The 27,657-nt window shown below is 38.0% G+C and overlaps 1 protein-coding gene across 1 annotated transcript in view; it reads left to right on the top strand.

Moving 5' to 3' along the window:
• Positions 1–17,439: 17,439 nt before the first annotated feature.
• The window catches only part of kcnj3a (potassium inwardly rectifying channel subfamily J member 3a), a 74,097-nt gene continuing 63,879 nt past the window's right edge, over positions 17,440–27,657 (top strand). The window contains exons 1-3 of the mRNA XM_084420988.1: positions 17,440–18,117; positions 19,918–20,586; positions 21,843–22,059. Of these exons, the coding sequence (XP_084277114.1) occupies positions 19,924–20,586; positions 21,843–22,059 (880 nt within the window). The 5' untranslated portion in view covers positions 17,440–18,117; positions 19,918–19,923. The remainder of the gene's footprint in view (positions 18,118–19,917; positions 20,587–21,842; positions 22,060–27,657) is intronic.

Genomic DNA, 27,657 nt, shown 5'->3' with positions numbered 1-27,657 from the left:
ATGGAATCAATGTTAATGCCATTGAAATTCTGCAGCAGAGCAATGACATCTCAGATCATTATCTAGTCTTGTGTATACTCCATTTAGCCAAGGTTGCAAAGCCGACTCCGTGTTACAAATATGTTAGAACTATCACTTCTGCCACTAAAGATTGCTTTATTAATAATATTCCTGATCAGTTTCATCTCCTCAGCATCCCAGATAGCATCCCAGATAGCTTAGAAGAACTTGATATTCCTATTTAGCACCTAAACTCTGGTACAGTCTCCCGAACATTGTCCGAGAAGCAGACACACTCTGTCAGTTAGAAACACATCTCTTTAACCTGGCATACACATAGAAAATTATACATTCCTATTATTCAAATCAGTTAAATGATGATCAGGCTGCATAAATTAGGTCAGCCGGAACTGGGAATACTTCCTATAACACCCAATGTACTCGTTACATCATAAGAAGAATGGCATCTACGTCTTCCTGCTTATTCCGAGGGTTTACTGTAATCAGCTGGATCCAGGCCGTATCCAGATCAGATGGTGGACCTGCGCCTAGACTAGGGTTGTAACGGTATACCGGTATGGCGGTTTATCACGATTTTGACATGTACGATTATCATATCGTGAACATTTGCTTATCCACAGTTTTGGGGAAAAAAATAAACCAGATCTCACCTGCGCATATGCAACTTCTTTCCACTTGACTGCTTAGACTGCACCCATACATGTGCAGCGGAGAAAATGTCTGAGACAGAGGCTGCGAATTCTAATCTCTATCCCCCGCCGAAAAAAAAAGTTAAAATCTGCAGTGTGAGAATACTTTGGTTATCCGAAAAACGAACGCGGGGTTTTCCTTGAAGATGGATATCCAGTTGTGTCCAGAAATGTGGACGAATAGTGGCTGCAAAAGGAGGAAATACGTGAAACACGTTCTCCCATATTCGCGAACACCATCCCTCCCTACAGATAATGTTCCATTTATAACTTAAGGCCGTATTATTTCCGTGATGCTGAATACATTTATAATATAACGCAGATGTCACGTAAAATGCACGATTTGATAGATGGATGAATAAATCTAAAATATAGCTGTGCAATAAATCAAATCACTATATGAGTGTGTCGATTAATATACAGTGCAAAAAACTGCTATACTGTAAACCTATATTCTGCTTGTTCTGCGTGTCTGTGTGAATGAGCAGTGCCGTTTCGCCTAGTACATACTCAAGTATGTGTCATGCTCATGATGTTTAAAGCATCTGCTGTCTCACTCACTACATGAGGACGTGAACACATGAACATATCCAGAGCTGTTCTCAGAGAACTAAATGAGCATTTAATAATTTTATTTAAAAGAATCATCGTCAAATACACTCTGACTGAAACTCATAGGAGTTTAGTGCAACCTGTCAAAATAAAAGGTCGGTTTCATCATTGCTTAGTTGGGGACATTAAATGTAGCATTTAATTAAATTTTCAACAATAATATTGATCTGCCTACTTTGACACCATTATATGAGAACTAAACTGAGCTGGACGATGACATCATGGTTTTCTCCAGAGCGGCTATACTGCCCTGCAAAGGCGAAAGACCTTAACTCGCTAGAGTGTGACACTGAGAAAAATGACTTAAAAGTTTCTGTTTTGTCCAGACAAAAGTATTATAGGTAGGACTCCCAAAATTTGACAACTAGTTGCTATAATGAAGAAATGTTTGTATGCAAAAAATCTTGAGCTCAAAATTTACCTTTGACCTTTGTTTGGCAGTTACTTTACTCTGCCATTGAATCATGTGCCAAAAATAAGGAGTCGTGCAAAGGCAAAAGGCAGTAACTGACATATAATCAATATTTGCTTGCTGTTCACCATACTTACATCCATTATAAGAACACCTAACCAAGGTCTAGTCATCATGGTATTTGTTTTAAATTATATAGAAGACCTTTGGTTGTTCCTATTTAGTGCTATAATGATCAGGATAGTGCGGCAACACTAACATAGTTAAATGTTAGATAAGTGATAATGACAGATAAGTTACTTTGCAGTACAGTATGTACAGTATGAATAAATACAAGAAATATTTTCTCAATAAAGATAATTTTATTATAATTGAATACAAAGGTATATTTATTTAAATGCAAGATATAGAGTAATAATTAATTAAACATTAGACCAAGACATCAGAGATTAGAGACTGTTCATTCCTCATCCTCCATGTTCACAGGCAGCGAGACCCAGAAGGCCCTTCTGCTGAAGGCATAAGAGGACACGGGTTTTTAATAATTTCAGTCTTCTTGCCCTCTTCAATCCCCCAGTCATGTGACCTGAGGAGAGAGTGTATATTCATGCTGAACAACTTCTGGAGAAAGTCCAATTCAATGAAGCTTTCATCTGTGTGGGTGAGCTTGTAAAATAAACTTGGCCCACGTCACAGCTGAATTTCAGCCATTTCGCTCAACTTGTGGGCCGTCTTGACCTTCGTAGTGGAATGGCCATCCCTCTAATTCAGTACATTGGCATTTTTCATTTGTAAAACCTCCACTTAACCGGAGTTGGAAGTGGCCACTACACTAAAACAGTCCTCATAGTCATAGACAGCACCACCAGGCCTCCTCTTCATCTCCAGCTCTACGCCATGGTGAAAACTGTCGGCGCTCATGAAGGTGTGTCCCTTTTCAAAGTACTTTAATGTGATATCCTCCCTTTCCAAGGTAGCAGCATTGATGTTGCAGACTAACGTACTCAACAGACACTAGTTCTTGTTCTGGGATGCACAATTGTCCACCCAGAGGATGCTGTGTCTGACATCTCGCTCTTTCTCCAATGCCATCACATAAGCTGATGCTATTTCTTGAGCACTTATGCGCGCCATGCCCTCATGCCAGACCACAGAGATGGTGTGTTTTTTATTCCCTTTCTTCTCCACTGAGGCATTGGTCTCATGGTATGCCACTATACGCCGGGTGAAGATGGCAGTTTTAACTCCAAGCATGCGTGGCAACATAATAACCTTCTGGAGGTCCACACTCCTCACTGATGTGTCTCCCTGCCAGTCCTTCTCTGCATCAGCCTGATATGCGAGTCTGCTCAGCAAAGCAGAATTTTTATGTTTGCGCCAACGCTCACATTGCAAGCAGTCTATGACTTCGTCATCACAAGCATGTTCATGCTGTTCATGTAGCAAGCACTCCTCACATTCCTCCTCTCCAAGCTTTGTGAAGCTGATGTTTTTTTGCCACACTGCTTTGCGATAAGTTTCGTAGGAGCACCTGTTGCCCTTTTCCAGCCAGTCTGCATACATCAGTTTGATGCTAATGTCACTAGGGAGATAGCGGTGATGGGGAGCATATTTCCTCCAATAATGACTGACGGAAGGGAGAAAAGACTCAATGTGATCCAACAATGGCTGCAGTTCCAGTTTGTTGCCCGGTGTGTGTCTCTCTCTTTGATCCTTTGGGATCCCCTCATTTCCCATATCCCTTCTCATCACGACAGAACCAGGCTATCATTTGTTGGGTGGTACCCCAAAGTGGCCAAAAAGAAATTCTTGGAGACCTGCTGTGGAACCTGATCCTCATTTTTAAGCCTGTAAACAAAAGACCTGTTGCACCGACTCGTTCCTTTTGGGACAAACAATCGTAGGTAGGTGGTTTGTTTCAGAACATAAATGCACGTTTTTCGGTGTAGTCCATGTTACAGTACATGGCCCAAACCTCCTTTCGCCATTCCTCACTAAATCTCTCGGAACATTTTCTCCTGTGTTTCTGACCACATGGTTCCCTCATCAGAGGGGCCGATGGTAGACAGGGCTCCGTTGGTGTTGGAGGCAGGCAGACAGGCAGGCATAGTGGCTGGGACGAGGGCCCCGGTGGTGTTGGAGGTAGGCAGAGTGGCTGGGACGAGGGCTCCGGTGGTGTTGGAGGCAGGCAGACAGGCAGGCGGAGTGGCTGGGGAGAGGGCTCCGGTGGTGTTGGAGGCAGGCTGACAGGCAGGCAGAGTGGCTGGGACGAGGGCCCCGGTGGTGTTGGAGGCAGGAAGAGTGGCAGGCAGAGTGGCTGGGACGAGGGCCCCGGTGGTGTTGGAGGCAGGAAGAGTGGCAGGCAGAGTGGCTGGGACGAGGGCCCTGGTGGTGTTGTCAACAGGCAGAGTGACTATGTCTGGACTACTGTAGAAATCCAGAAGCGCATTTAAAGAGGTATCAGGCGTGCTGTTAAACAAGCTATCTGAACCAAATTGCGGGAAACTGATGTCCAGACAGCTATCCAGGATTGCCCATGTTTTCATATCATCGTCTCGAACACAGTAATCCTTAAGAGTCTGAAATGAAAATTATAGTTAGAAAAATTATAATCAGAGACATGGAAATCTCAAATATATGAATGTAAGACATTGACATTAATTTGAATGAAAAGGCATACCATTGTCCAGAATGATCTTTTTTTTGTTGTGTATGGTGCTTCTGGAACACACTGAATAGGCTTGTCCCTACAAGGTTCTGAAATTATATGAAACAAGGAGATGATTAATACTGGTATACTAGTCCTATTAATAACAACAAGTGGTAGTGACGACCCCATGTGGCTCATGGACTATATGCCATCTAATGCACGGATGGCAGAAGTTACGTTCATTTATATTTAAATTTCTTAGTTGATGCTTTTGCCCAACACAACTAATTTTATATTTTGCATAGGGACCTAACAAATCACCTGAGGAAGGAAGTTTAACCATACCCTCCATACTGGAGAAAAAAAGAAAAAAAAATGCCCATGTTTACAAACGACCTATCTGGAAAAGAGCAGCACCTTGTGACCAAGCTGGTCAATAAAATTTAAGGGTTAAGGGTTAAGAGCCACCAAACTGCTCAAGATGCACAGTCAACGAACTCGACTTGAATTACTACTTTTTAATTCTGAGATAACATAGACAGAGTCGACCGAAAGAAAGTTGGAATTACTTTTACCATTTAGGTTAGCCTACTTTGTATGGATGTTAGCGATAACTAGCTTAGTGCTATTATGGATTTGTGTAAGATCTGACATGAACACCTGCAAGAAGGAAATATGGCTCAAACACGTATGGATTGTTGTGGATACAGCAGATGACGTGCATTGCTATGGATTATATCTTCCAAGGATTATATGGGATTGCATGGAAAGGTAGGATGCCTGTGTATTTAATAATTTGTTTTCTAGCGTCTGATGTGAGGCTCCGCCAAGTGAGGAGGTGTGTCAGCATTTACGTTAGCGCTACGTGACACAGATTCAATTTAGCTAGCTTCGTGCTGTCACTGACATTGACAGATCTGAACCATCGCCCTGAACAAAAATAACAAAATTGATGACAACCTATTAGCTTGCATACCATCTAAGTATGGCTTGTTCACCTTGCTTTGTTTCTGATTGCATACTTGGAGCAGTTTGTCTGGCCAGCTAAGTGGTGGTATGTTGTTCTCGCAACTGAATTAAGCAGAATACAATCGAAAATGTATCATGTTTTTAATCCAATTTATAATCTTTTTGGTATGTTCTTACCTTGCTCTTGATGTCTGCGTTTCAAGGCCATCTCCACCAACATTTTTCCACGAGAGTAATGGGCCATTAGGCTATCACAGTGTAATAATACAAACAAGCACTCAGCAGTCTACACTTTATTTCAAAGATGTGTCATGTGTATGTTACATGGTTTGGTGACAATTAAAGAGCGGCAAACTTTGACAGTGTGACAAAGCCAGAGTACTGTAACATCACGCCGGCACAGTAACATCTCTCTTGATGCCTGGCTAAACAAAGTCAGAACACTGTAACTCAACTTAAGCATGCCAGAACAAAGGCTAAATGTGATGATACACGGGGCAACTTTTTGAGCAATGTTGCTGGGCAATGTTGCCGTCAACGGGCAACCAGATGAGACACAGGGCAACTAATTAGGGCAATGGACAGTTGGCAGCAGCCAATCAGAGGAGCAAATCTATTGCCATGGAGACAGACACCACAAAGATGGATGCTGAAACTTTTGCAGCTGTCACTGTTGTCTTGGCTTCTTCAACAATTGAATTCAAAAAGAGAGACTGGCAATAGCATTGAGGTACTTGGCCACAGGACAGACCTTCTCCTCTCTGGAATACACATTCCGGGTTAGTAGGCACAGCATTTCCAGGATAGTAGTCGAGACCTGTGAGGCTCTACAAGGCATTACAACAGGATTACCTCAAAGTGCCATCCACAGAAGAGGAGTGGAAACACATCTCCACCAGATTTGAGGAGAGGTGGAACTTTCCACATTGCATTGGTGCCTTAGATGGCAAGCATGTCAACATCCTTCCGCCACCAAATTCAGGGTCTCATTACTATAACTACAAAGGTTTCAATTCAATAGTTCTCATGGCTCTAGTAGATGCAGACCTGAAATTTATTTATATTGATGTAGGCTCAAATGGCAGAGTTAGCGACAGGGGAGTTTGGGCCAAGTGTGGGCTGAGCCGGGCATTGGAAGACAACACACTGAACATACCACCACCAGAAGACCTGCCTGGACGTCAAACCCCTGTCCCTTATGTTGTCGTGGCAGATGAGGCCTTTGGTTTGAAGCCATGGATGATGAGACCATACCCAAGGACACAACTGGATAACAACAAGCGAAACTTTAACTACAGGCTCTCTCGTGCACGTCGTTGTGTTGAGAATGTTTTTGGAATCTTGGCAAACAGATTCAGAGTTTTTCGCCAAGCAATTGCATTGGAGCCTTCCAAGGCTGTAATAATAACAAAGGTAGCATGTGTTCTTCACAATTACCTAAGAACTGAATCCCTTACCCGTTACACCTACACACCTCCCAGTCTGGTGGATCAGGAGGACACAGAAACGGGTCGACTTATTCACGGAGCTTGGAGGGAAGAACCAGAATGTATGTGCCCTATTGCAGCTTTCTCAGACAGAAATTCATCTTTGCAGGCAAAACAAGTGAGAGAGGAGTATTGCAGCTACTTCAACACAAACGGAGCAGTAAGCTGGCAAGAGAACGCATTGTCTTAATTACTTATTCTTAATCCACACTGCCATAACCTCTGCCCATCTGTTTAATTAATACAGTATATGCAGGATACAAAAAGACGATAATGAATGAAATGCTACAAATACATTTTGTTTGTTTTTATTTTCAGTTCAGCCACCCTGGCAAATGCAAAATATAAAATACACAATGAAATAAGTTAAATTACTATTAAATAAGTTAAATTACAGATTACTATACATACTAATATACATACTCCATTTGTTTAAAATTCAGAATACAATTATATATATATATTAGAATACCAACTCAATTATCTGCCTTTTCAGCTTCTTCACCTTGTTGTCTGGCAGGCTTTCTAGGCAACTTTCTAAGTTCTGTAAAAAGCCAGTGTGTGGTGAGGAGGCCTTTCTTTTCAGGAAACCCATAGCATACTGCATGGCCTCTGTAGCTTTATCCATTTTTTTCTTTTTGGGCTCAGACACAGCATTGTGGCGTTGAGGTGGAGTTGTAGGAGTGAATGTGGAAGTGTAAGGAGAATGAGAAGATAAGATGTTCTCTGGGAACTGGGATGTTGAGGGAGCAGCCAAAACTGTTGACAAATTGTCACAACTTTCTTCAGGGGTGCAGGGGTCACGGAGAAAGGACAGGATGTAATAATACTTCCACTTGGGGAGGTAAACCTCTTCAGCTCCTGCCCCCGATTTATTGCTCTTCAGAACGATTCCATGCTCCCGCAAAAATACAGTACGAAAGTTTTTAAATTTCCTCTTGATATCTTCCTCTGAGAAAAAAAAGGAACATAATACTGTAACATAAATACTCTACAGGTGATCTATGTGATATCACTTTGTTTTTTTTTTGTTTTTTTTTACTATTTACACACAGTTTATTTTATGAAGCAATGTGGTATCAACTGTAGAAATTACAGTCATGGACACAAGTTAAGATTGTTCTTTAACCTTTGTCCATGACTGTAACGCTGTAAGAACCATGTTGTCGATAAATCCTACCTTACTACAAAAACATTATTGCAATAGCCATTAGAAGTTTAAAAAATATGCATAAAGCAATTTTCACAACAGGATGTACCGGATATAACTTGTTGCTCATCTGACAGCTGCTGACAGAGAGTCTGGAAGTCCCTCGTTTTAAGGTCCCAGTGTTTATACAGCTTTGCCTTTGGGTTCCACAAGTAGTCGTGCTCTGTATATACAAGGACACACAATACGAGACGGTGATGTTAGAAAAACACTGTTCCAACTTAAAACAAAAAACAAAAAAACAATCGATGAGCGGCCCTGCATTTATTACAAGTCAGTGGTTCTCAAACTTTTTAGAGTGGCGTACCCCCGAGGCATTTAACATCCTTCTGCATACCCCCTCTCATCCACTTAGACTGCAGTTGACCCTTCTCCATTAATGGCCAAAATTTGCCCCCTTAAATCGATTTTTCAAGTGCATTTTTGCCTTTATAAAATAAATAATGCTTTAAATTAAAAAATGTTAAATAGAGAAGTGATTCTTTTAAATATTAAATTAAAACAGCCAGTAGGTGGCGGTAAGCCAATGTCTTTATGAGTGAGCCATCAATTCATTCATCAGAAACGAACTGTATTTATGAATGAATCATTGACTCTCACAATTCATTCACGAAACACAGCTGTGTGTTGGAGATGCACAACAGTTCTGCTGTGGCTTTTGTTGGAACTATTATTTCGTTGCAAAATAGAGTAAAAAATACTGACAATAGCCTACTGTTTAAAATGAACATCACTTAATATTACCCTTTCATTTATTGAACTTTTTCAGTTAATAAACTGATTTATTAAAAGCAATGTCACATTTGCAATCGTGTGGATATTGGGGAAACATTGTATTCTTGCTCGTATAATATATGACCAACATTAAAAACAAGGACTCACACAAGGTATGTTTTTATATCGAAGAGAGTTTGAATCTTAAATCGATCTCTATGCACAGTCTGTGTTTATGCCATAGACTGTAAAAAAAAAAAAAAAAAAGTTTATACTTGTTCTTCATGCTAGTAAGTGCTAAATCCCCACTTTTACAAAGGTACACTGTCGAGACCAGCAGTAATGTATTTAGTGCAATTTGCTAAGGAAGCCGACTCTGCACGCAACCTATCATATGGACGCTAATAGTGTGGATGCAGTCCGTTTTGACTCAGTTTTGATTGGATGATGTCATGTATTTATTTTACCTGCTAGATATGCATGTTATGGGGTAGAATTAAATAAACGGCCAATTTTGTTTGCGTACCTTCTCTGTCGCCTCAATTTGAGAACCACCGTTACAAGTGAATTGCCGAGACACAAGTCAGGTTATCTAGTTAACTTTCAGGTAACTAACTATGTAGCAAATTCACCTCAAGTTATCTAAATCCCAAGTCTATGGAGCGGTGGCTAACGGCAGTTAACCAAAAACATTCAATGTCTAAATTACAGCCTGGGCATATTAAATTTGACATCTATTGGTATTTTAAGCATTAAATTAAGCAAATTTTCTGTTTTGGGTTTACACATGACAACTTACCAGCATAAAAAGATATTAGTTGACGCTCCTTTTCTTTGCTCCACTGCCGCTGAGAGGCCGCCATCTTGTTTGAAAATTTTCTGAAATCTCCAAGCCGGTCACGTGATCGGCGGCTAGCATTCTGATTGGAGGATCTCAAAAAGTTGCCCTCGACTGATCTAAAGTATCCAGATAGAAATATGTTGCCCATTCTCAATGAGAAAGTGCCCAAGCAACATCGCTCGGCAACATTGCCCGGCAACATTGCTCAAAAAGTTGCCCCGTGTATCATCACCTTAAAGACCCACTCCGATGAAAATCATGTTTTTCTAGGTGTTAACATGTTCTTGTAGCATTTTTCTGATGTTAGAGGACATATCTTGAGAAAAATAAGCTCAAAGTTGTATTTCTGAGTATTTCTGCATTCAAATGGCTGTGAATCAGTAGCAGGCGCTAAAATGCCAGCTAGAAAAGACTGGAGTTGTGACGTAGTAACTCCACTGGGTGGGGCCACAAGCTCATACTCCCCTCCGCCCCCGCCCACTCAGGTTCCGAGGAGTAGAGAAGACGATGGCGGATCAACACCTATGTGCGGTAGCGGGTTGCAATACTAACTACGAACAGTTCACACCGCCGCCGACTTGAGCGGCAAAGAAGCTCTGGCCGCCCTGTCAAGTACGCTTGTCAAAAAGTACGAGGAAGCTTGTTGACGCTTTGGCCGCTCTGAAGTAGCAGCATTCTATGTTCGATCATGGGAGAAGAGAAGTGCCACACCATGATAAGTAAACAGAATAAACAAGCAATACATTGACACTAGAAACCTTTTATAATGACAGCATTTGTATAACCGTTTTGGTCACATTATTATTTATTATTATTAATAGTGAGTGCGCGCGCGCGGCCGGGGCTCTCTCTCTCTCTCTCTCCTCGTTCTTATATGCCCTGTCAAGCGCGCCCTGTTAAACTGGCAGGACTTAAAAACACATGCAAATGATAAATGTTCACTCTGTGATGGTTAAACTGCAATTAATCCGATAAAGATAGGAAACCCAGCAACGGCGATGATCAGCTTCTCCTCCGTTTTCTCGGAAGCTCAAGTCTTGAACGTACAGAGGAGAGGAGGGGGAGGGTCGTCTCCGTGCCAACGGCTCCGCCCACAACACAGAGGCGAATTGCTAATGAGCTACTGCCGCTCTGCTGAAGCGAAGTCCCAGAAAACAGCACAGGTTTTGTGATTTTGGATAAAAACGGCATAATCATCATTTAAAGACCACTGAGAATGTTTAAAAATAGCTCGAAATATGATCGGAGTGGGACTTTAAGAGCCGTATTAACGTATTAACTGTGTGGTTTCTCGTATGGTTTTGGAAGTTATGGTTGTCATAGCCCTTGATTTTCTCGTTAAATTTTTTTTAAAAATTATCGTTAAAAGTATTTATTTACATGATAAAGGAGGTCTCGAATACCCCAAAAATTACATCTAATTTTTGACCAAACATGATGTTACGCCGTTTTGCCTATGTAGGGCAGTATATATATATATATATATATATATATATATATATATATATATATATATATATATATACACTGCTCAAAAAAATTAAAGGAACACTTTGAAAACACATCAGATCTCAATGGGGAAAAATATCATGCTGGATATCTATACTAATATGGATTGGGTAATGTGTTATGAACGAAAGGATGCCACATCGTTTGATGGAAATGAAAATGATCAACCTACAGAGGACTGAATTCAAAAACACCCCGAAAATCTAAGTGAAAAAATGATGTTGCAGGCTTGTCAATTTTGCTGAAATTTCATTGCAGCAACTCAAAATGGTACTCAGTAGTTTGTATGGCCCCCACGTGCTTGTATGCATGCCTAACAACGTTGGGGCATGCTCCTAATGAGACGATGGATGGTGTCCTGGGGTATTTCCTCCCAGATCTGGACCAGCGCATCACCGAGCTCCTGGACAGTCTGAGGTGCAACCAGGTGATGTCAGATGGATCGAAACACAATGTCCCAGAGGTGTTCTATTGGATGTAGGTCAGGTGAGCGTGGTGGCCCTTCAATGGTATCATTCCTTCATCCTCCAGGAACTGCCTGCATGCTCTCGCCACATGAGGCCGGGCATTGTTGTGTACCAGGAGGAACCCAGGACCCACTGCACCAGCATAGGGTCTGACAGTGGATCCAAGGATTTCATCCCGATACCTAATGGCAGTCAGGGTGCCATTGTCTAGCCTGCAGAGGTCTGAGCGTCCCTCCATGGATATGCCTCCCCAGACCATCACTGACCCACCACCAAACCGGTCATGCTGAACGATGTTACAGGCAGCATAACATTCTCCACGGCTTCTCCAGACCCTTTCCTGTCTGTCACGTGCTCAGGGTGAACCTGCTCTCATTTGTGAAAACCACAGGGCACCAGTGGCGGACCTGCCAATTCTGGTGTTCAATGGGAAATGCCAATCGAGCTCCCTGGTGCTGGGCAGTGAGCACAGGGCCCACTCGAGGACGTCGGGCCCTCAGGCCACCCTCATGAAGTCTGTTTCTGATTGTTTGGTCAGAGACATTCACACCAGTGGCCTGCTGGAGGTCATTTTGTAGGGCTCTGACAGTGCTCATCATGTTCCTCCTCGAAAAAAAGAGCAGATACCAGTCCTGCTGATGGGTTAAGGACCTTCTACGGCCCTGTCCAGCTCTCCTAGAGTAGCTGTTTGTCTTCCTGGAATCTCCTCCATGCTCTTGAGACTGTGCTGGGAGACACAGCAAACCTTCTGGCAATGGCACGTATTGATGAGCCATCCTGAAGGAGCTGGACTGCCTGTGCAACCTCTGTAGGGTCCAGGTATCGCCTCATGCTACCAGTAGTGACACTGACCCTAGCCAAATGCAAAACTGGTGAAAAACAGTCCGAAAAGATGAGTAGGGAAAAAATGTCAGTGGCCTCCACCTGTAAAACCATTCCTGTTTTGGGGGTTGTCTCACTGTTGCCCATCTAGTGCACCTGCTGTTAATGTCATTAACACTAAAGCAGCTGAAACTGATTACCAACCCCCTCTGTTACTTAACTGACCAGATCAATATCCCAGGAGTTTAACTGACTTGATGCTATTCTCTGATTAACAAGTGTTCCCTTTATTTTTTTGAGCAGTGTATATATATATATATATATATATATATATATATATATATATATATATATAAATTAACTAAATTAATAACTTTTTTACAACAAAAATTAAACATCACTGAACTTACTTAAGCTGGACTGTGATGCTATTTTCTTCTGGAAACAAACTTTGTTGCATTATTTTCCTGTTATCTCTGTAAAGCTACTTTGAAACAATCTGTATTGTAAAAAGTGCTATATAAATAAATGTGACTTGACTTGACATTGATCATTTCAAAGGCAGAAATGCTAAATTGGGAAAAAATCTTTACTGAAACTCTCTGGGCAAAGTATGATATCAACATTGATTTGAAAACTGATGTTACGGAGGTTTGTTTTAGCTGTTTGCACAGTTGTCTTAATTAAAATGACCTAAAGCAACACAAATCTATAATTTTTTACTTAATTGTCTTTTGCACTCAAATGTATTACCTTTTCTATTTGTTTTTTCTGAAGATCTACTGTAGTTAAAACAAATAGCCAACATACTCACAAAACTAACACAACTTAAGAACAAGCTCCTATCCAACATAAGACATTAAACACTTAAACACTAACAGATCTTTCCTTTTCCTCAAAAACTCAGAAAACTCACAGGGCACCAATCTCTGCTCTGCACAGGGCACCAATTTGACCATTGACAGCACTCTGGTTGGATCACCAAGAGTGAATTATGTTTAGGGAAATTAATAGTGATGGGAATAACATTTATTACATAATTTTATATAATAACAAAAATAACTTTTTTCAAGTAAGGATTTTAAACCTTACAAGTTTTATTTCCTGGTTAAATAAAAGAAAAAAAGGTGAAAAAAGTGACACATTACTTTTAAATTTACAAAAACTATCTGAGTTACCGGTCCTTCTTCAAATAAGTAATGCAAGTTTGTTTTCCCATGTATTGACTGACAGCTCTCTTGTCCTCATGTTGAGCAAAATCGGGAGTAAGCACTGTGTAAACTTGATGGTTATTGTAGATCTAGACTAAATGTGAGCATGCATTTACTCGCTTGCACAAAAACAGATTCAGTATTCCTCAAAATTGAATAAAAACAGTGAAATGCACACTTTTTTTCCAAATTTTTCTGCAATCCAGAATGGCACAGCTGAAGGTCTGTTTGAGCTGAGCCCTCTACTGTACAGGTGTGAGTTTGCATTTCCTTTAGACTGAGGCTTATTCTTTTCACGTTTGGTGTGAGAGGGCTTTTACATTTTTTTATTTTTTTTAAACATAGAAGCAAGCCCAGCCCATGTGAGAAAAAGTATTGGAAAAGTAATGTAATGCATTACCTTCCATTTAAAGTAACTAACACAATTATTTACATTTTAGGGAGTAAAGCAATATTGTAATGCATTACTTTTAAAAGTAACTTTCCCCAACACAGCAAATGAAATTGGTGTGATCTCATTGAATTAAGATTAATTTTACTCATCATTACAAGTACTCTAGTTTTAAGTTAATAAATCTATTCAACTGTGTGGAAATATGTGTCATAATTTTATTAATTTAGACCAACAAGATATATATTTTTGAGTGTGTGGCAGGGAGTAAATAAGACAATAAAAAACAAAATCAAAAGGGAGAGGGAAAGAAGCAAGGAGCATGAAAGGGAAAGTGCAGATCAGGTCGCGCAAGGGGACAAAGTTGTTTTTTTGGTGAGAGAGAAAGAAATGCCCAGCCAGCAAATAGATATACCTAAACATAACCAGGGTTTCTTTTCTTTTATAGTGTGTAAGATGTCACAATGGAATCTTTAAAAGCCTATTTAAATCTACTCAACCAAAGACTTTTCAGCCAAACATAAACGGTAATAAAAATATAAAGCATAAAATTAGGTCAATTAAAAAAATAAATGAAAGAAATACAAATAATAATCCCTTGTCATGAAAACAGTCAAGCATAACATTTCAGTTAAAAGTTATCTTCATTATAATCTCTTGTCTGAACACCAGTGCGGTTTTGGTGGTTTGGAGATCAAAATTCACTAAAGATATTGTAATTTAATACTTAATTGTTTGAAACCAATATAGAAAAAAACACTTCTTGACAACTGGCATTTCTGTAATTGGACATTTGACTCAAAACCTTCCAGTTACTGAGATATAACCCTTGTGACAACTTCCCAGTGGCACAATATGCGTCATGTCGAGGTCTGCCTTTATCTAAAAAATAAAATAAATAAATAAAAACAGACAGAGAGAGGCAGATAAATCATTATTTTTCTTTGTGAGCTCTTTGATGTAAAGACAGCACTCATATTATATATTGCTATATCTATACTTCCAGTAGCTAAACTTCTGAGTCAGTTTCAGTGGTTATTGTGTCTTGCTTTAACAAGTATAGATCAATAATCTATTTGTCCTTGAATGATGGGAAGAGCTGCTGCTCATTTTTTCCAGGGGTAGTGGAATGGAATATTTCTCTTGATTTGTGACACAAGGCACACACACACACACACACACACACACACACACACACACACACACACACACACACACACACACACACACACACACACACGCACGCACACACACACATGTTGTGTTTTCATGTTTTATGGGGACTTTCCATAGATATAATGATGTTTATACTCTACAAACTTTAAATTATATCCCCTAAACCTACCCATCATAAAAACATAATTTAGTCTGATTTATAAGGTGTTTTCCTTATGGGGACCAAAAAATGTCCCCATGTAGTACAGGTAAACCCTACGTTATGAGGACAAAATGTCCCCACAAAGATGGCAAAATAACCAAAATCCTTGTCCTTGTGGGGACATCTTGTCCTCATAATGTAGGGTTTACCTGGAACACACACAACATAAAAAGAATTTTAGTGTAAATATGCTGTTACTGCCTTGATAAATAAGGATAATGTATGTAAAATAATATATATTTTATTTTTTTCAGAAGGAAAAAATGTGCAAATGACTCTCTGATAGAAAAGATCATTGCAGCTGACTGCCTCACTTAGGCTAGGTGTAATTCAAAGAGCTTTTCTGTTTACAGAAAGTATTGAGATTCTTCAACGTGTCTAAATCTACATCCTCAAAAGGCCTCAGTAAATCAGACTGTCAACACAAATCAAATTAGGCAGGTAGACTACAGCGATATGTCAGGCAGGTGGCTGGTCATCGCTCTCCTTTGATGGGTAAATTACATTTGGCATCCACACAAGCTATAAATAGACACACACACATACACACACAACAAGATGTTTGATCTTGATAAAAGAAAGATTACAGCAATCTGACAACAGACTATAACATAAATCATGCTTTATCCCTGCTGTTGTTTGACTCAAAGGTTTTCAGCATTAGTGTGTTTGATTTGTTGTGTAACCAGAAACCATAATTTGCCTAAGGTGAATATGCTGAATGCAAAGAGGATAAAAAATGTCCCAGATGTTCAGTTGCATTTGGAGTAGTCCATGAATGTGTATGTGTGTGTAGCCTTCATTTGTTCTGTACCATTGCTGCTGCACCACTGAGACATGTAGTGGTACAATGGATGTGAAGACTCAAATGCACCTGATGTGCGGTGTATTGAATTTACTCACTGGATAACTTATCTCAACATAAAATAACATTTTACAAAACCAGTCACATAGGTAATTTTTTTTTTTTTTTTGAGATTTATACATCATCTGAAAGCTGAATAAATAAGCTTCCCATTGATGCTACGGTTTGTTAGGATATTACAATATTTGGCCGAGAAACAACTATTGAAAATCTGGAATCTGAGGGTGCAAAAAAAAAAAAAAAAAAAAAAAAAATCAAAACATTGAGAAAATCGCCTTTAAAGTTGTCCATTTATGTTCGCGATTGTGCTGCATTCACTCACAAAAATAAATGTTTTATATCTTTATGGTAGGAAATTTACAAAATATCTTCATGGAACATGATCTTTACTTAATATCCTAATGATTTTTGGCATAAAATAACTGGTCACCACCCATCGATTGCGATCGACTGGTAGCCTATAGATCTGAGACTGTCCCTGTTGCTCCCGAAAATAATAGAAAAATAAATACACAAATAGCTTACATTATGCCTGACTATATTTGTTTAATTTACTGTGCATCGAGCCTCTCTAAGGCGCTGAAACACCAAATCATGAGTTGCAAGCAAATGAATTCCTTGCTTCACGCTGAAACAGACAGCATAGGCTTATATGTATTTGCCAGAAAACCGCCAAAAATAAAAGCTTGATAACGTTTGGAAATTACGAAGTGAGGACATAAATATTAGTACTCTATTTTTACAGCGCGCTATATATATATTTTAATAGGCTACTCAATTGTTTAAGTTATGGCAGTTTCATAAATTATAGTATTTTATAATGCTGCACAAGATGGGACGTAGAACTGCACTTAGCTTACTTGAGAATTTTGTTCGCACACATTTCAGTTCAGTTCTAAATGATAATGGTAAATGTAATTATTTCAGAAGCTTCAGTTGATAAGCATAAAAGTGAACAGTAGCACTTCATATGATCTGCTCACTGCAAGTGTTTTCTTGGTTGCATCAATAAAATAAAATAAAAATAAGTCAAATAATAAATACAAAAAAATCTGTAAAATAATTCAAACACAATTACCCTGAAGTCAAATTCCTTGTAAGTATAACTTCCTTAGCCAATAAATGCGAATTGTCATTGTGAAGTTCCGCCCTCCCCTGCTGAATAACACACACCTCAGTATCATGTGAGGAGCTTCAGACGCTGCGAGAGAAACGCTAGTGCACAGGGGAACTGAAGAGACAAAGAGCAGCTTCACACACTCGCGCTGAGGGTCTGGAGGACACCCTGGCCGTCCCTGCAACCATTTCGGCTATTTTATTTCATTCCCTTGCAGCGAACTAGATAACACAGGAACAGCAGAGCTTTGGGTTTGCGAGCAAAACATAGTGTAAATCTGTCTGTCCGAGGCGCGCCCGTCAGTTTGGTATCACCACACAGGCTCTGAGCAACATAATCAGATTAAGTTGCAAACGTTCTACTGGTGAACATACAGAGGTGGAGAAAATCCAGCCAGATGTTGAAACGCATCTAGACTAGTTTTTTTGTATCCATCAATTGTTGGGCAAATCGGTGGACAGACGGATGCGCTAATCTGTGATCGGACTGACGAAAATCATCCACAACTCTGAGCTTCGGTTTGTGAAACTCAAATGAACAGACGAGTGAAGACAGACTGAGTGTTTCAGCACTCGAGCCGCTGGACAGCGCCTGTGGAGAGTTTCCTGCTTTCATCTCCAACGAGGGAACATGTCTCTTTACTCCTTTTCCGTAAATAAACAAACGATTGCTTCCCTTTAAACTACGCTTTAAACTGAGATGATACGCAGGTAATGAGAAGAGAGGAGAAATCACTGTATGGTGAAATATAGGTAAGACCATTGTCTTTTCTTATGATTTTTCTAATTTTTCTACTATTTTTCTACAATTCCCTCTGACTATTTCTCAGGTTTTGAAAGTCAATTGTTTATGTTTTATGACTACAAACAAGCTATTGAACATTTCCACCGCCAAGAGGTTAATTCACTACTATAGATATAATCATGGAATCTGACGTGGAACTTTAACTTTCTTCTATTTAAGTACAAAATCTATTTTCCACAACATGTTTCTAAAATATTACAGGCTATTTCATGGTTTTACAAAATGCAAACAAAGAATTATGGAGCAAAAACAGTTAATGAAAAAAAAAACTAAAACATATATATATATATATATATATATATATATATATATATATATATATATATATATATATATATATATATATATATATATAAAAGAAAAACATTGCTTTTCACTATTCCCATAGTGTATGATTGCAGAAAAATAGATGTTTGTATTGAACATTTATGGAGCAACATATTTTGTGTAAAAATAAATCATAAAAGTGGTTTATTTTGTTTAAAAATCGTATAAATGGATGAGGTGCCGAGGGGGGCCTTTTACCACACACGAGCTAAAAGGCTCACCAGCATGGGGCAAAAGGCACACATTATTAATACAAATATGTAAGCTAAAATTACGTTTTAATAATGTCTAAATTAGCACTTAATCACTTTAGCAAAGTTTGCACTATTTTCTATTTATTTTGATAATAAAATGATACAATTTTTGTTCAATAAATACATTTTAAGTCGTTAAAATATGTTAATATAAAAATATTTATTTAAAAAATACATAAACTATTTTTTTTTTAAAGTAAAGATCCTGAAAGCATAATAATATAGATTTGGAGTAGAAATATTACATCATATTTTAATATATTATAATTATAATTATGGTGATTATCTCTGAGGACACCCAACTTAATATATGATACTTACTATCTCAATCTAACCATGTCATGTCAACAGATGGAAAAGTCAGCCAGCTCTTTATTATCATGTTAATTATTATGCCTTTAGCCCCAACAACTGGGGCGCCTTTTACCCCAAATACCATACTTTTACATATTCTTCCGTTATTGAAAACTGTTGCTTTAATTAGCTTGAACAAAACTGAAAATCATTAAGAAGACCTTTGTCTCAAAATGTATTCAATAATTTTAACGATTCTCATTTGCTGCTTAAATCTTGCCTTCAACATTTAAAAAAAAAACATCAAATATTATCATATTAATATATCAAATTAGTGCAGAATCAGCTTTACTGCCAACGATCATGTCAAGGATCTGCCAAATTTCCACGTGCATCTTGAAAAGCGGATGTTTTGGAAAGTGCTGTGGCAAGTTTTTGTGCCATATCTACTGGTTTAGAGGAAAATAAAATCAAAGGAGCCTTTTACTCCGTGGAGCCTTTAGCCCCGTTGTACCCTGCTTATTTGTGTAATTACATTGTGACAGATCTTAAAATAAACTGTAACCTATAAAACTACTGTTCTGGTGAAACTGTAATAAATCAACTGAATAAATTTACTATAAAACACGCGTGAAATCTTGCCCGACCTGACATATCAGCCTTTCAGTAATTTGACTTTTGACTCAAAAGCTTGAACGGTAAGAGATAAAGACCAAGTGATCAATTCTTCATGTGACAACTAGCTTCAGTCTCTTCTATTTCTGTGGTCTTGTTTTTACTTATAACATCTTTATCCTCTGAAAAGGTCATGACAGGTCTAATACACTGCTAAAATATCAGACAGTCATGATAGTTTTACTGCTGTATCTGCAGGATAAAATGTCTGCACTTCGTAAGAAATTTGGAAGCGACTATCAGGTAGTGACCACCAAATCCTCCAGCCATCAGAAGGACAAGAGGAGGAAACGACAGCGATTCGTGGACAAGAATGGACGATGTAACGTCCAGCATGGAAACCTGGGTGGAGAGACCAGCAGATATCTTTCAGACTTATTCACAACTTTAGTAGACCTCAAATGGCGATGGAACCTCTTCATCTTCATCCTCACATACACAGTGGCCTGGTTATTCATGGCTTCAATGTGGTGGATCATTGCATACATTAGAGGTGACCTGTACAGAGTCCACGATAATAAGTACACGCCATGCGTGGCCAACGTCTATAACTTTCCCTCTGCTTTCCTCTTCTTCATTGAGACAGAGGCCACTATAGGATATGGCCACAGATACATCACCGATAAATGTCCAGAAGGAATCATTCTCTTCCTATTTCAGTCTATCCTGGGCTCCATAGTGGATGCCTTTTTAATAGGCTGTATGTTTATTAAGATGTCTCAACCAAAGAAGAGGGCAGAGACTCTGATGTTTAGTGAAAACGCAGTCATCTCCATGCGTGACGGCAAACTCACGCTGATGTTCAGGGTGGGAAATCTGCGCAATAGTCACATGGTTTCAGCACAGATCCGGTGCAAAATACTCAAGGTAAGAGCCTGGCTTTTGTCACATTTTAGAAATGTTTAACTTGAGTAATATACATTAACAGCATGTAAATACAGTAATTTGTTGCCTACTAATGTTGTGAAGCTGCATGTAAATATACTTTTTGTGTGTTTGCAACTATCTTTGTCTAATAGGTCTAACATGGACACTGTAGAGAAAATGATTATATCCAATACTTATATGTTATAAAAGAAATCGTATGTTCACAAGGCTGCATTTATTTGATCAAAAATACAGTAAAAAACAGAATGATTACAATTTAAAATAACTTATTTAAAATGTTATTTATTCCTGTGATGGCAAATCAGAATTTTCAGCATCATTACTCCAGGCTTCAGTGTCACATGATCCTTCAGAAATCATTCTAATATGATGATTTTCTGCTCAAGAAACATTAGCATCAATGTTAAAAACAGTTTTTGCTGCTTGTTATTTTTGTGGAAACTGTGATACACTACCATTCAAAAGTTCGGTAAATAAGATAAAAAATGGAAGAACTTTTATTCAGCAAGGACACATTAAATTGATCAAAAGTGACAGTAAAGACATTTATAATGTCTCAAAAGATTTATATTTCAAATAAATGCTGTTCTTTATATTCATTAAACAATCCTAAAAAATATATATATATATCATGGTTTCCACACAACCATCACAAGAATAAATGCTATTTTAAAATATATATTCAAATAGAAAACAGTTATTTTAAATTGTAATAATATTTGACAATTAATTTACTGTTTTAATTGTATTTTTATTGTATTTATTTGCAAACAAAAAAATTGCAGCCTTGGTGAACACAAGAGACTTCTTTCAAAAACATAAAAAAAATATTCCAAACTTTTGACCAGTGGTTATTTTCTACAACTGTAGCTGTTGAAAGTGTTACCCTGCCCTCTGTTGTCCATCTAGAGACTCAGCTCATGCTTGGATGTGATACTTGACATCCTCTCATTTAATAAAGATGTCACTAAGAACAGTGTAAAAAAATGTACTTATAAAATGTTCGTCAGAAAATGTGTTTTTAGTCCTTTAGACCCAGATGGGTTATGGCTGCCTTATATGCAGGCCTATATTTAAGTACACCGGCCACAATCTCGTACAGTAACCAGGAACTTTGATTTGATTTCCTACCTGTCTCTCCTTTGATGACTGACTGTCTATCCTCACAGCTCACTTCACCATACAGTTTGTAAAGCGATGTTTACGCCCCGTCTCCCCTCTTCTCGCTCCTGCAGTCCCGACAGACACCTGAGGGTGAGTTCCTCCCCCTGGATCAGCTGGAGCTGGATGTGGGCTTCAGCACCGGAGCGGACCAACTCTTTCTCGTGTCACCACTCACAATCTGTCATGTGATCGACACCAAGAGCCCCTTCTATGAGCTCTCTCAGCGATCAATGCAGACGGAACAGTTTGAAATAGTTGTGATTTTGGAGGGTATTGTTGAAACGACCGGTAAGTTATTTCGTCTGCTACTTTAATCTTGTATTGTCTTTCGCATTTTGATTTTAAATTGAAAAGGCCTCTGAAATTGAAATACACTACACAACCTTTGTCCTGTTTTTTTGCCCTGATTTTGCCTGGATGAGTCAACTCTAGTCAGTAGTCAGTATGCAGATTCTGGGCAGTAGACTTTTTTAGCTTCAGATTTTCATTCCATCCATCAGAGGATATCAAATATATTGATATTTTGAGCTGATTTTAGAACACGTTGTTTTCATTTTCCATGCGTCTCCTAGAAACTAAGTGCATGTTTCTGCGTAATTTCTTTTTCATAATGACTGGTAGTGTGTGATCCTCAGTCATTTAGAGTATGATGCTCAGTTTATCTCTGTAACCATTTACAAAGTCAGCAAGTGTATATGTTCTGACCTTCTGTCCATATCTGTTCTGAGTTTAAAAGTTGTGTAGAGTATTCCAGCCTTAAGTTGCATGCACAAGAACAAGGGACATTGTACTATTTATTCATTTAGAAAGACTACCACATCCTGTTAAAGCGAGTTACTAAAATAGGAGGCATTGGGTCTCACTGGCCTTGAAGTGCACATGATTGATTTTTTTTCTATTGATCAGCAATGAAGTGTAATTGTAGACATGCTGCTTGGGGAAGTTGGTAAAACCAGTGTGGTGTCAGTGTGTATCCCTTAGGATGAAAAGATAACATTTAACAGGGCTCAGTAGTTCACACACGTCTTAAAATCTAAATTTCAAGTTACTTGTAAAAATAAAAAATTGCAAAATTATCTGATTCTCATATTTATTTGATTGTTGTTTATTATGTCCATTTAGCTCTCAGTGTGCTACAATTTACTTACAAGGTAATAAAAAAGTTCAGAGCTTAATAGCAAATATTCTTGAGGAAAAAAGAAAAGCACTTGTATTGCATTCTGGAACACACTTTATTTGCCTTAGCTTTTGAAAATTCTATATATATACAGTATATATATATATATATATATATATATATATATATATATAAAGCTAATTTTAACAGGTGGTTGTCAGTTTTATAATTATATTCTATGTAGTTAGGATAACTGTTATGTTGAGATATTATCAAACATAAAATAGTACTGTTGGATGTTTGGAGGTTGGCCAGCACTACGAGTTTTCAATCTAATATTGTTAAAATAACTGGTGACTAATAGCATGCCAGCTTATTGATACTGCCTTCATGTTAACAGATTTGCCATTTTGTCAACAACCCAAAGGAAGTCGCAAATACAGTACTCTTTTCCAATATCTCGTTATCTTCCTCCAGGGGCCTCATGTATACAATTTTACGTAGTTGTCATCCTAAAATGGTGCATAGATACAAAATATTTTGCGTATACACAAAGGTTTTCAGATTTATAAAACCCTGCGTACGCCAGAACCTGTGCAAAATTCCCTTTATAAAACCTAGTCAACGGAAGATTGTGCGTACATGCATCTCTCCACCCCTTCTCCTCCCTGAAATAACCATATATGGAGCTTACATCGCCTCATTTTACTATGCATAACATCATCTGCATATCATTTCCATGCATATTCCCGTCCACGTGATATCATGTTTAACACAAGGCATTAGGAAAATATGAGATAAGATCTGCCGTTACATTATATTACTAAAAATAATTCAGTATCCTTGCCTTGTTTTAGAATAAATAAAGAAATATTGTATAGAATACATTTCAGTGAAAGTTATTCTCAATCTAAGATTTTTAATGGAAACAGATAGGCCTTATTTTAAATAATTTTCTGACTCGGCTCATCATTGACAAAACATTTTAAAAACTAAACCATGCATATCTTACCGTTTCCTTCAAATTCTATCCTTCAAATACAATAGTATTTTTCAAAATACTGGGAAGACCCTGGAAATGGTTATCATTAGGCTACTGACTGTCTGTGCACGACACCAACAGCACCTGCGTGCAGCAGAGGTTTTACAACCTAATGTCAACTATATATTGTCTATATATTATGGATTAACTGTGCATCATTGTTCGTGTGAAAATATTTTGTTAGTTCTGCTATTTAGAACACAATTCAAAGCAGAATTATCATGCACCAAGCAATCCTCGCTGTAATTAACACATAAAAAAAAAAAAAAAAAAATATTAATCCCGATATGTGCGTGGAAAATTTATGTATAAACGTTGCATACGCACAAAAGAGGCATTGACGTGTGGGCAAAACGTTTATACATCAGGCCCCTGGACCATTATTTTAAAGTAAAAAAAATAAATAAAATTGAATCAACCTATTTTTAACGAATTCCTTGTCGCCACCTAGTGGCATAACGATGTAATCGATACAATTGTTATTTGAAGCGCCATGTTACTTTCTAAAGGTGGTTTACTCTATTTTGATAGCTTACGTAGACATCAGTGTTTATTTCCGAACTATACACATTTAACCCAGTCCTTCTGTGATAATACGAATATTTATAACAGAAATAGCAATACATCATTATCATATTTTATATATATATATACATATATGTGTGTGTGTGTGTGTGTGTGTATATGCAAACCACTAGTAGTTCCTGCAGAGTGAACACTTGAGTAATTGATGCATTTTATAACCATGTTCTGATAAAAAGTAAATCTTCAAGACCTACTTTTGAAATATATACATTTTAAATTGAGTCAACATAAATGTGAGATATTTATATATACTGGTCCTGAAGAATGATTGTAAATTAACCGTGCAGTGCATTTTATATCTTTCACATATCTTTGATATTGATTCAGTCACTGCAGAAGTCATTGAGTCCAATCCCCAACATCTCATGCATCACTTGACAAGAATTTCATGTGGCATGAGCAAACGACAACGTTAATAACTGATGAACATTGAAAGTACAGAATCCCAAGAACACTGGTGGCTTTAGCACTGTTTCTATGGCAACCCATTTTGAACCCCCCCCCCCCCCCCCCCTTTTTTTTGCAGCCTTTGAACATATGATTGTTATGAAGCCCTGAAAAGTGTGTGCAAAGCACTTTTTTCAGACAGCAGAGCAAGAATGTGCATCAAACAAAACATAGAAAGAGGCAGAGGAACAGAGAGAGCAAAAGTGCCTTGACATTGGTTTATTAGATACAGAAAAGAGGTACTTTTATGTTCAAGTATTGATAGTTTATTTCATATTGGCAGTTTCTACAGTCTGAACAGAATAATCTCAACTCAAACGTGAGTAGGTGATCGTAAAATATACAAATATCTGGTATTAATAACCATGCACATTTGGCGTGCTAACAGATGCGTGAGTTCCTCCTTGTGCCATTTCCAAAATGTATCAAACGTTTTCAAATATTTTCTGAATACATATTGTGCAATAAAATGTTATTCTGCTCTCATTATACAGTATGTGTATTTCAGAATATTAAAATATGTTAGTTTATACCATAAATATATATCGTCTGCTCTCTACAGAGCATTGGATGTTGAAAAATACATTTCAGTCAGCCACTATTTATATTGGTGTGATCCATGTGTGTGTGTACTGTATAAGAAACAGATGAGGAAACATTCATCAGCATCAAACCTCATCTTTTTTAAACACTTACAGAGCACTTTTTTTTTCAAGGAGATGTTTTGAGAGCTCTTAGTTCACTCAGCAAATATTCCTCAATAGTTCTGACACAACAACAAAAGCTTAGGAAGTAGATTTTTGAATCCGTCATGCTGATTTGAGAAATTTTGTAAGTGTATGCAGGACCTCTTTAAAATAAAACTACACAAACTCTTTTGAATGTCATGAAAAATAATCTCCCCAGACTGTCAAGGCTGTCGCTGATGAAGTCTATACTAAAGATTTTTCAGTGAAATTAAGCTAATTTATTCTAATTCAGGGAATTTAGAGCAACACCTTTCATTATACTCAGTTTTTTTGTTTGTTTTGTTTTTTTCAGAGGTTGAGCTTTCTATGTTTATATATACAGTTGTAATTGAAATGATTAACCCCCCATTGCAAATCAGGTTTATTGGCAACATTTTCAGCTGTTTGCAATGAAAAAATCAAACAAAAGTAATTTAAATAGCTCAAACCAACAAATGTTTCAAGTGGTTTCCCCAAATTCAACTGAAAATGCAACTTTTAATGACTTCTGCAGGCTCAAAATTATTCAACCCCTTCAAGGCAAGCATCTTTAGTACTTAGTAGAACACCCTTTTGCTGTTATGACCTGCTGCAAACGAGATGTATAACCAGACACCAGCTTCTGGCAGCGTTTCTAAGGAATCTTAGGCCAAAATGTGTATGATTCAGTATCTTAGTTAATATTACTCTTGACTGAGAGATGGTTTCTGAGAGACACGCAGAGACAGCAACGTGGCTATTTGATTTGCAATCATTCTGTGCTTGTTTCGTTCATTTGTGTATCATATCATAATACATTTAAATCATTTAAATATCAGATTGTAGAAAATCTGTATGATGCAGTATTTTAGTTATTACTCTTGCCAAGCTCTTATTTCTTATTTCTGACGACAAAAACAAATAAATAAATAAAAATTGGCTTGTAAATTTGATTTGCGCTCATTTCATTCATAGAGTTAACACTCATTCACTTCACACACTAATGATTGCATAGTGATTTTAGAGGTTTATGTTGGCTATAATATTGTGCTGTCCCCTGGCTCACCTGTTATCGAGCAAACACGAAGAGTGACTGCCTGCTGATTATTTGTTCTATTATTTGGTAGAATTCGTTATTCGTTTTGAAGCCATTATCCGTGCATTTTCGAATAAGGTATTCGGCTTCGGGAACATCCCTAATCTGCACCCAGCACATTTGTTTGAGACTGAGTAAACATTATAAACTGTTTTTTTTTGTCTTTCCGAACGGGTGCATGATGATTCTGTATTGTAGAGTGTTGCATTGCTATGCCCCATTACTTTGACGTGGTCATGACCTGTTTCATCTTTGAAGGTCTAAATGCAGCTAATTTTGGCTTGCACTTCTGTAACCGGAGCTAAATGTCTTTTCCCATGTAACGCATCAGCCATTGTCCCTCTGGCTCAGCCTGCCTGTCACAGAAGTCACAGCCCAAACTCAGGCTATAGAGGGTATGCATTGATGTCACTTTCCCACCAGAACATTAAAACACATGCATATGATGAGCCTTGAGTTCTACAAAGATGGATGTTTGGATAATGTTAGACAAACCCAGTTTTCCTTACAAAGCAAGTTTATATAATTACTTAGTAGCACAAATGAGTTCTTAAATAAATTCAGCTTACAGCACAGAACTCAGTATTGTCTGCAATATCTGCATGACAGTAACAGCTGAAAGTTATCCAGGACTGAGTGGCAAAGCATACTGCAACATGACTGGATTTAATAGAAACTATGAAAACTGGAGTAAACCAAATTATTATCTTCTTAAATTTAAAGACAGCTGGACTCGACAGTGATCCTTCCAACTTATCAAAGAACCAGTGGTCCATGGACATTGGTATGTGGGCAGGAATCGAGTTTCCTGACATTTATGTGTCTGATTTGACGCCTGGGAAATATATAAAGCAAAGTCTGCGTACGCTTTATCTGCACAATAAATACAATA

Source organism: Rutilus rutilus (assembly GCF_951802725.1).
Source record: "Rutilus rutilus genome assembly, chromosome: 10".
Classification (NCBI taxonomy): domain Eukaryota; kingdom Metazoa; phylum Chordata; class Actinopteri; order Cypriniformes; family Leuciscidae; genus Rutilus; species Rutilus rutilus.
This window is presented reverse-complemented; position numbering and strand designations above follow the sequence as displayed.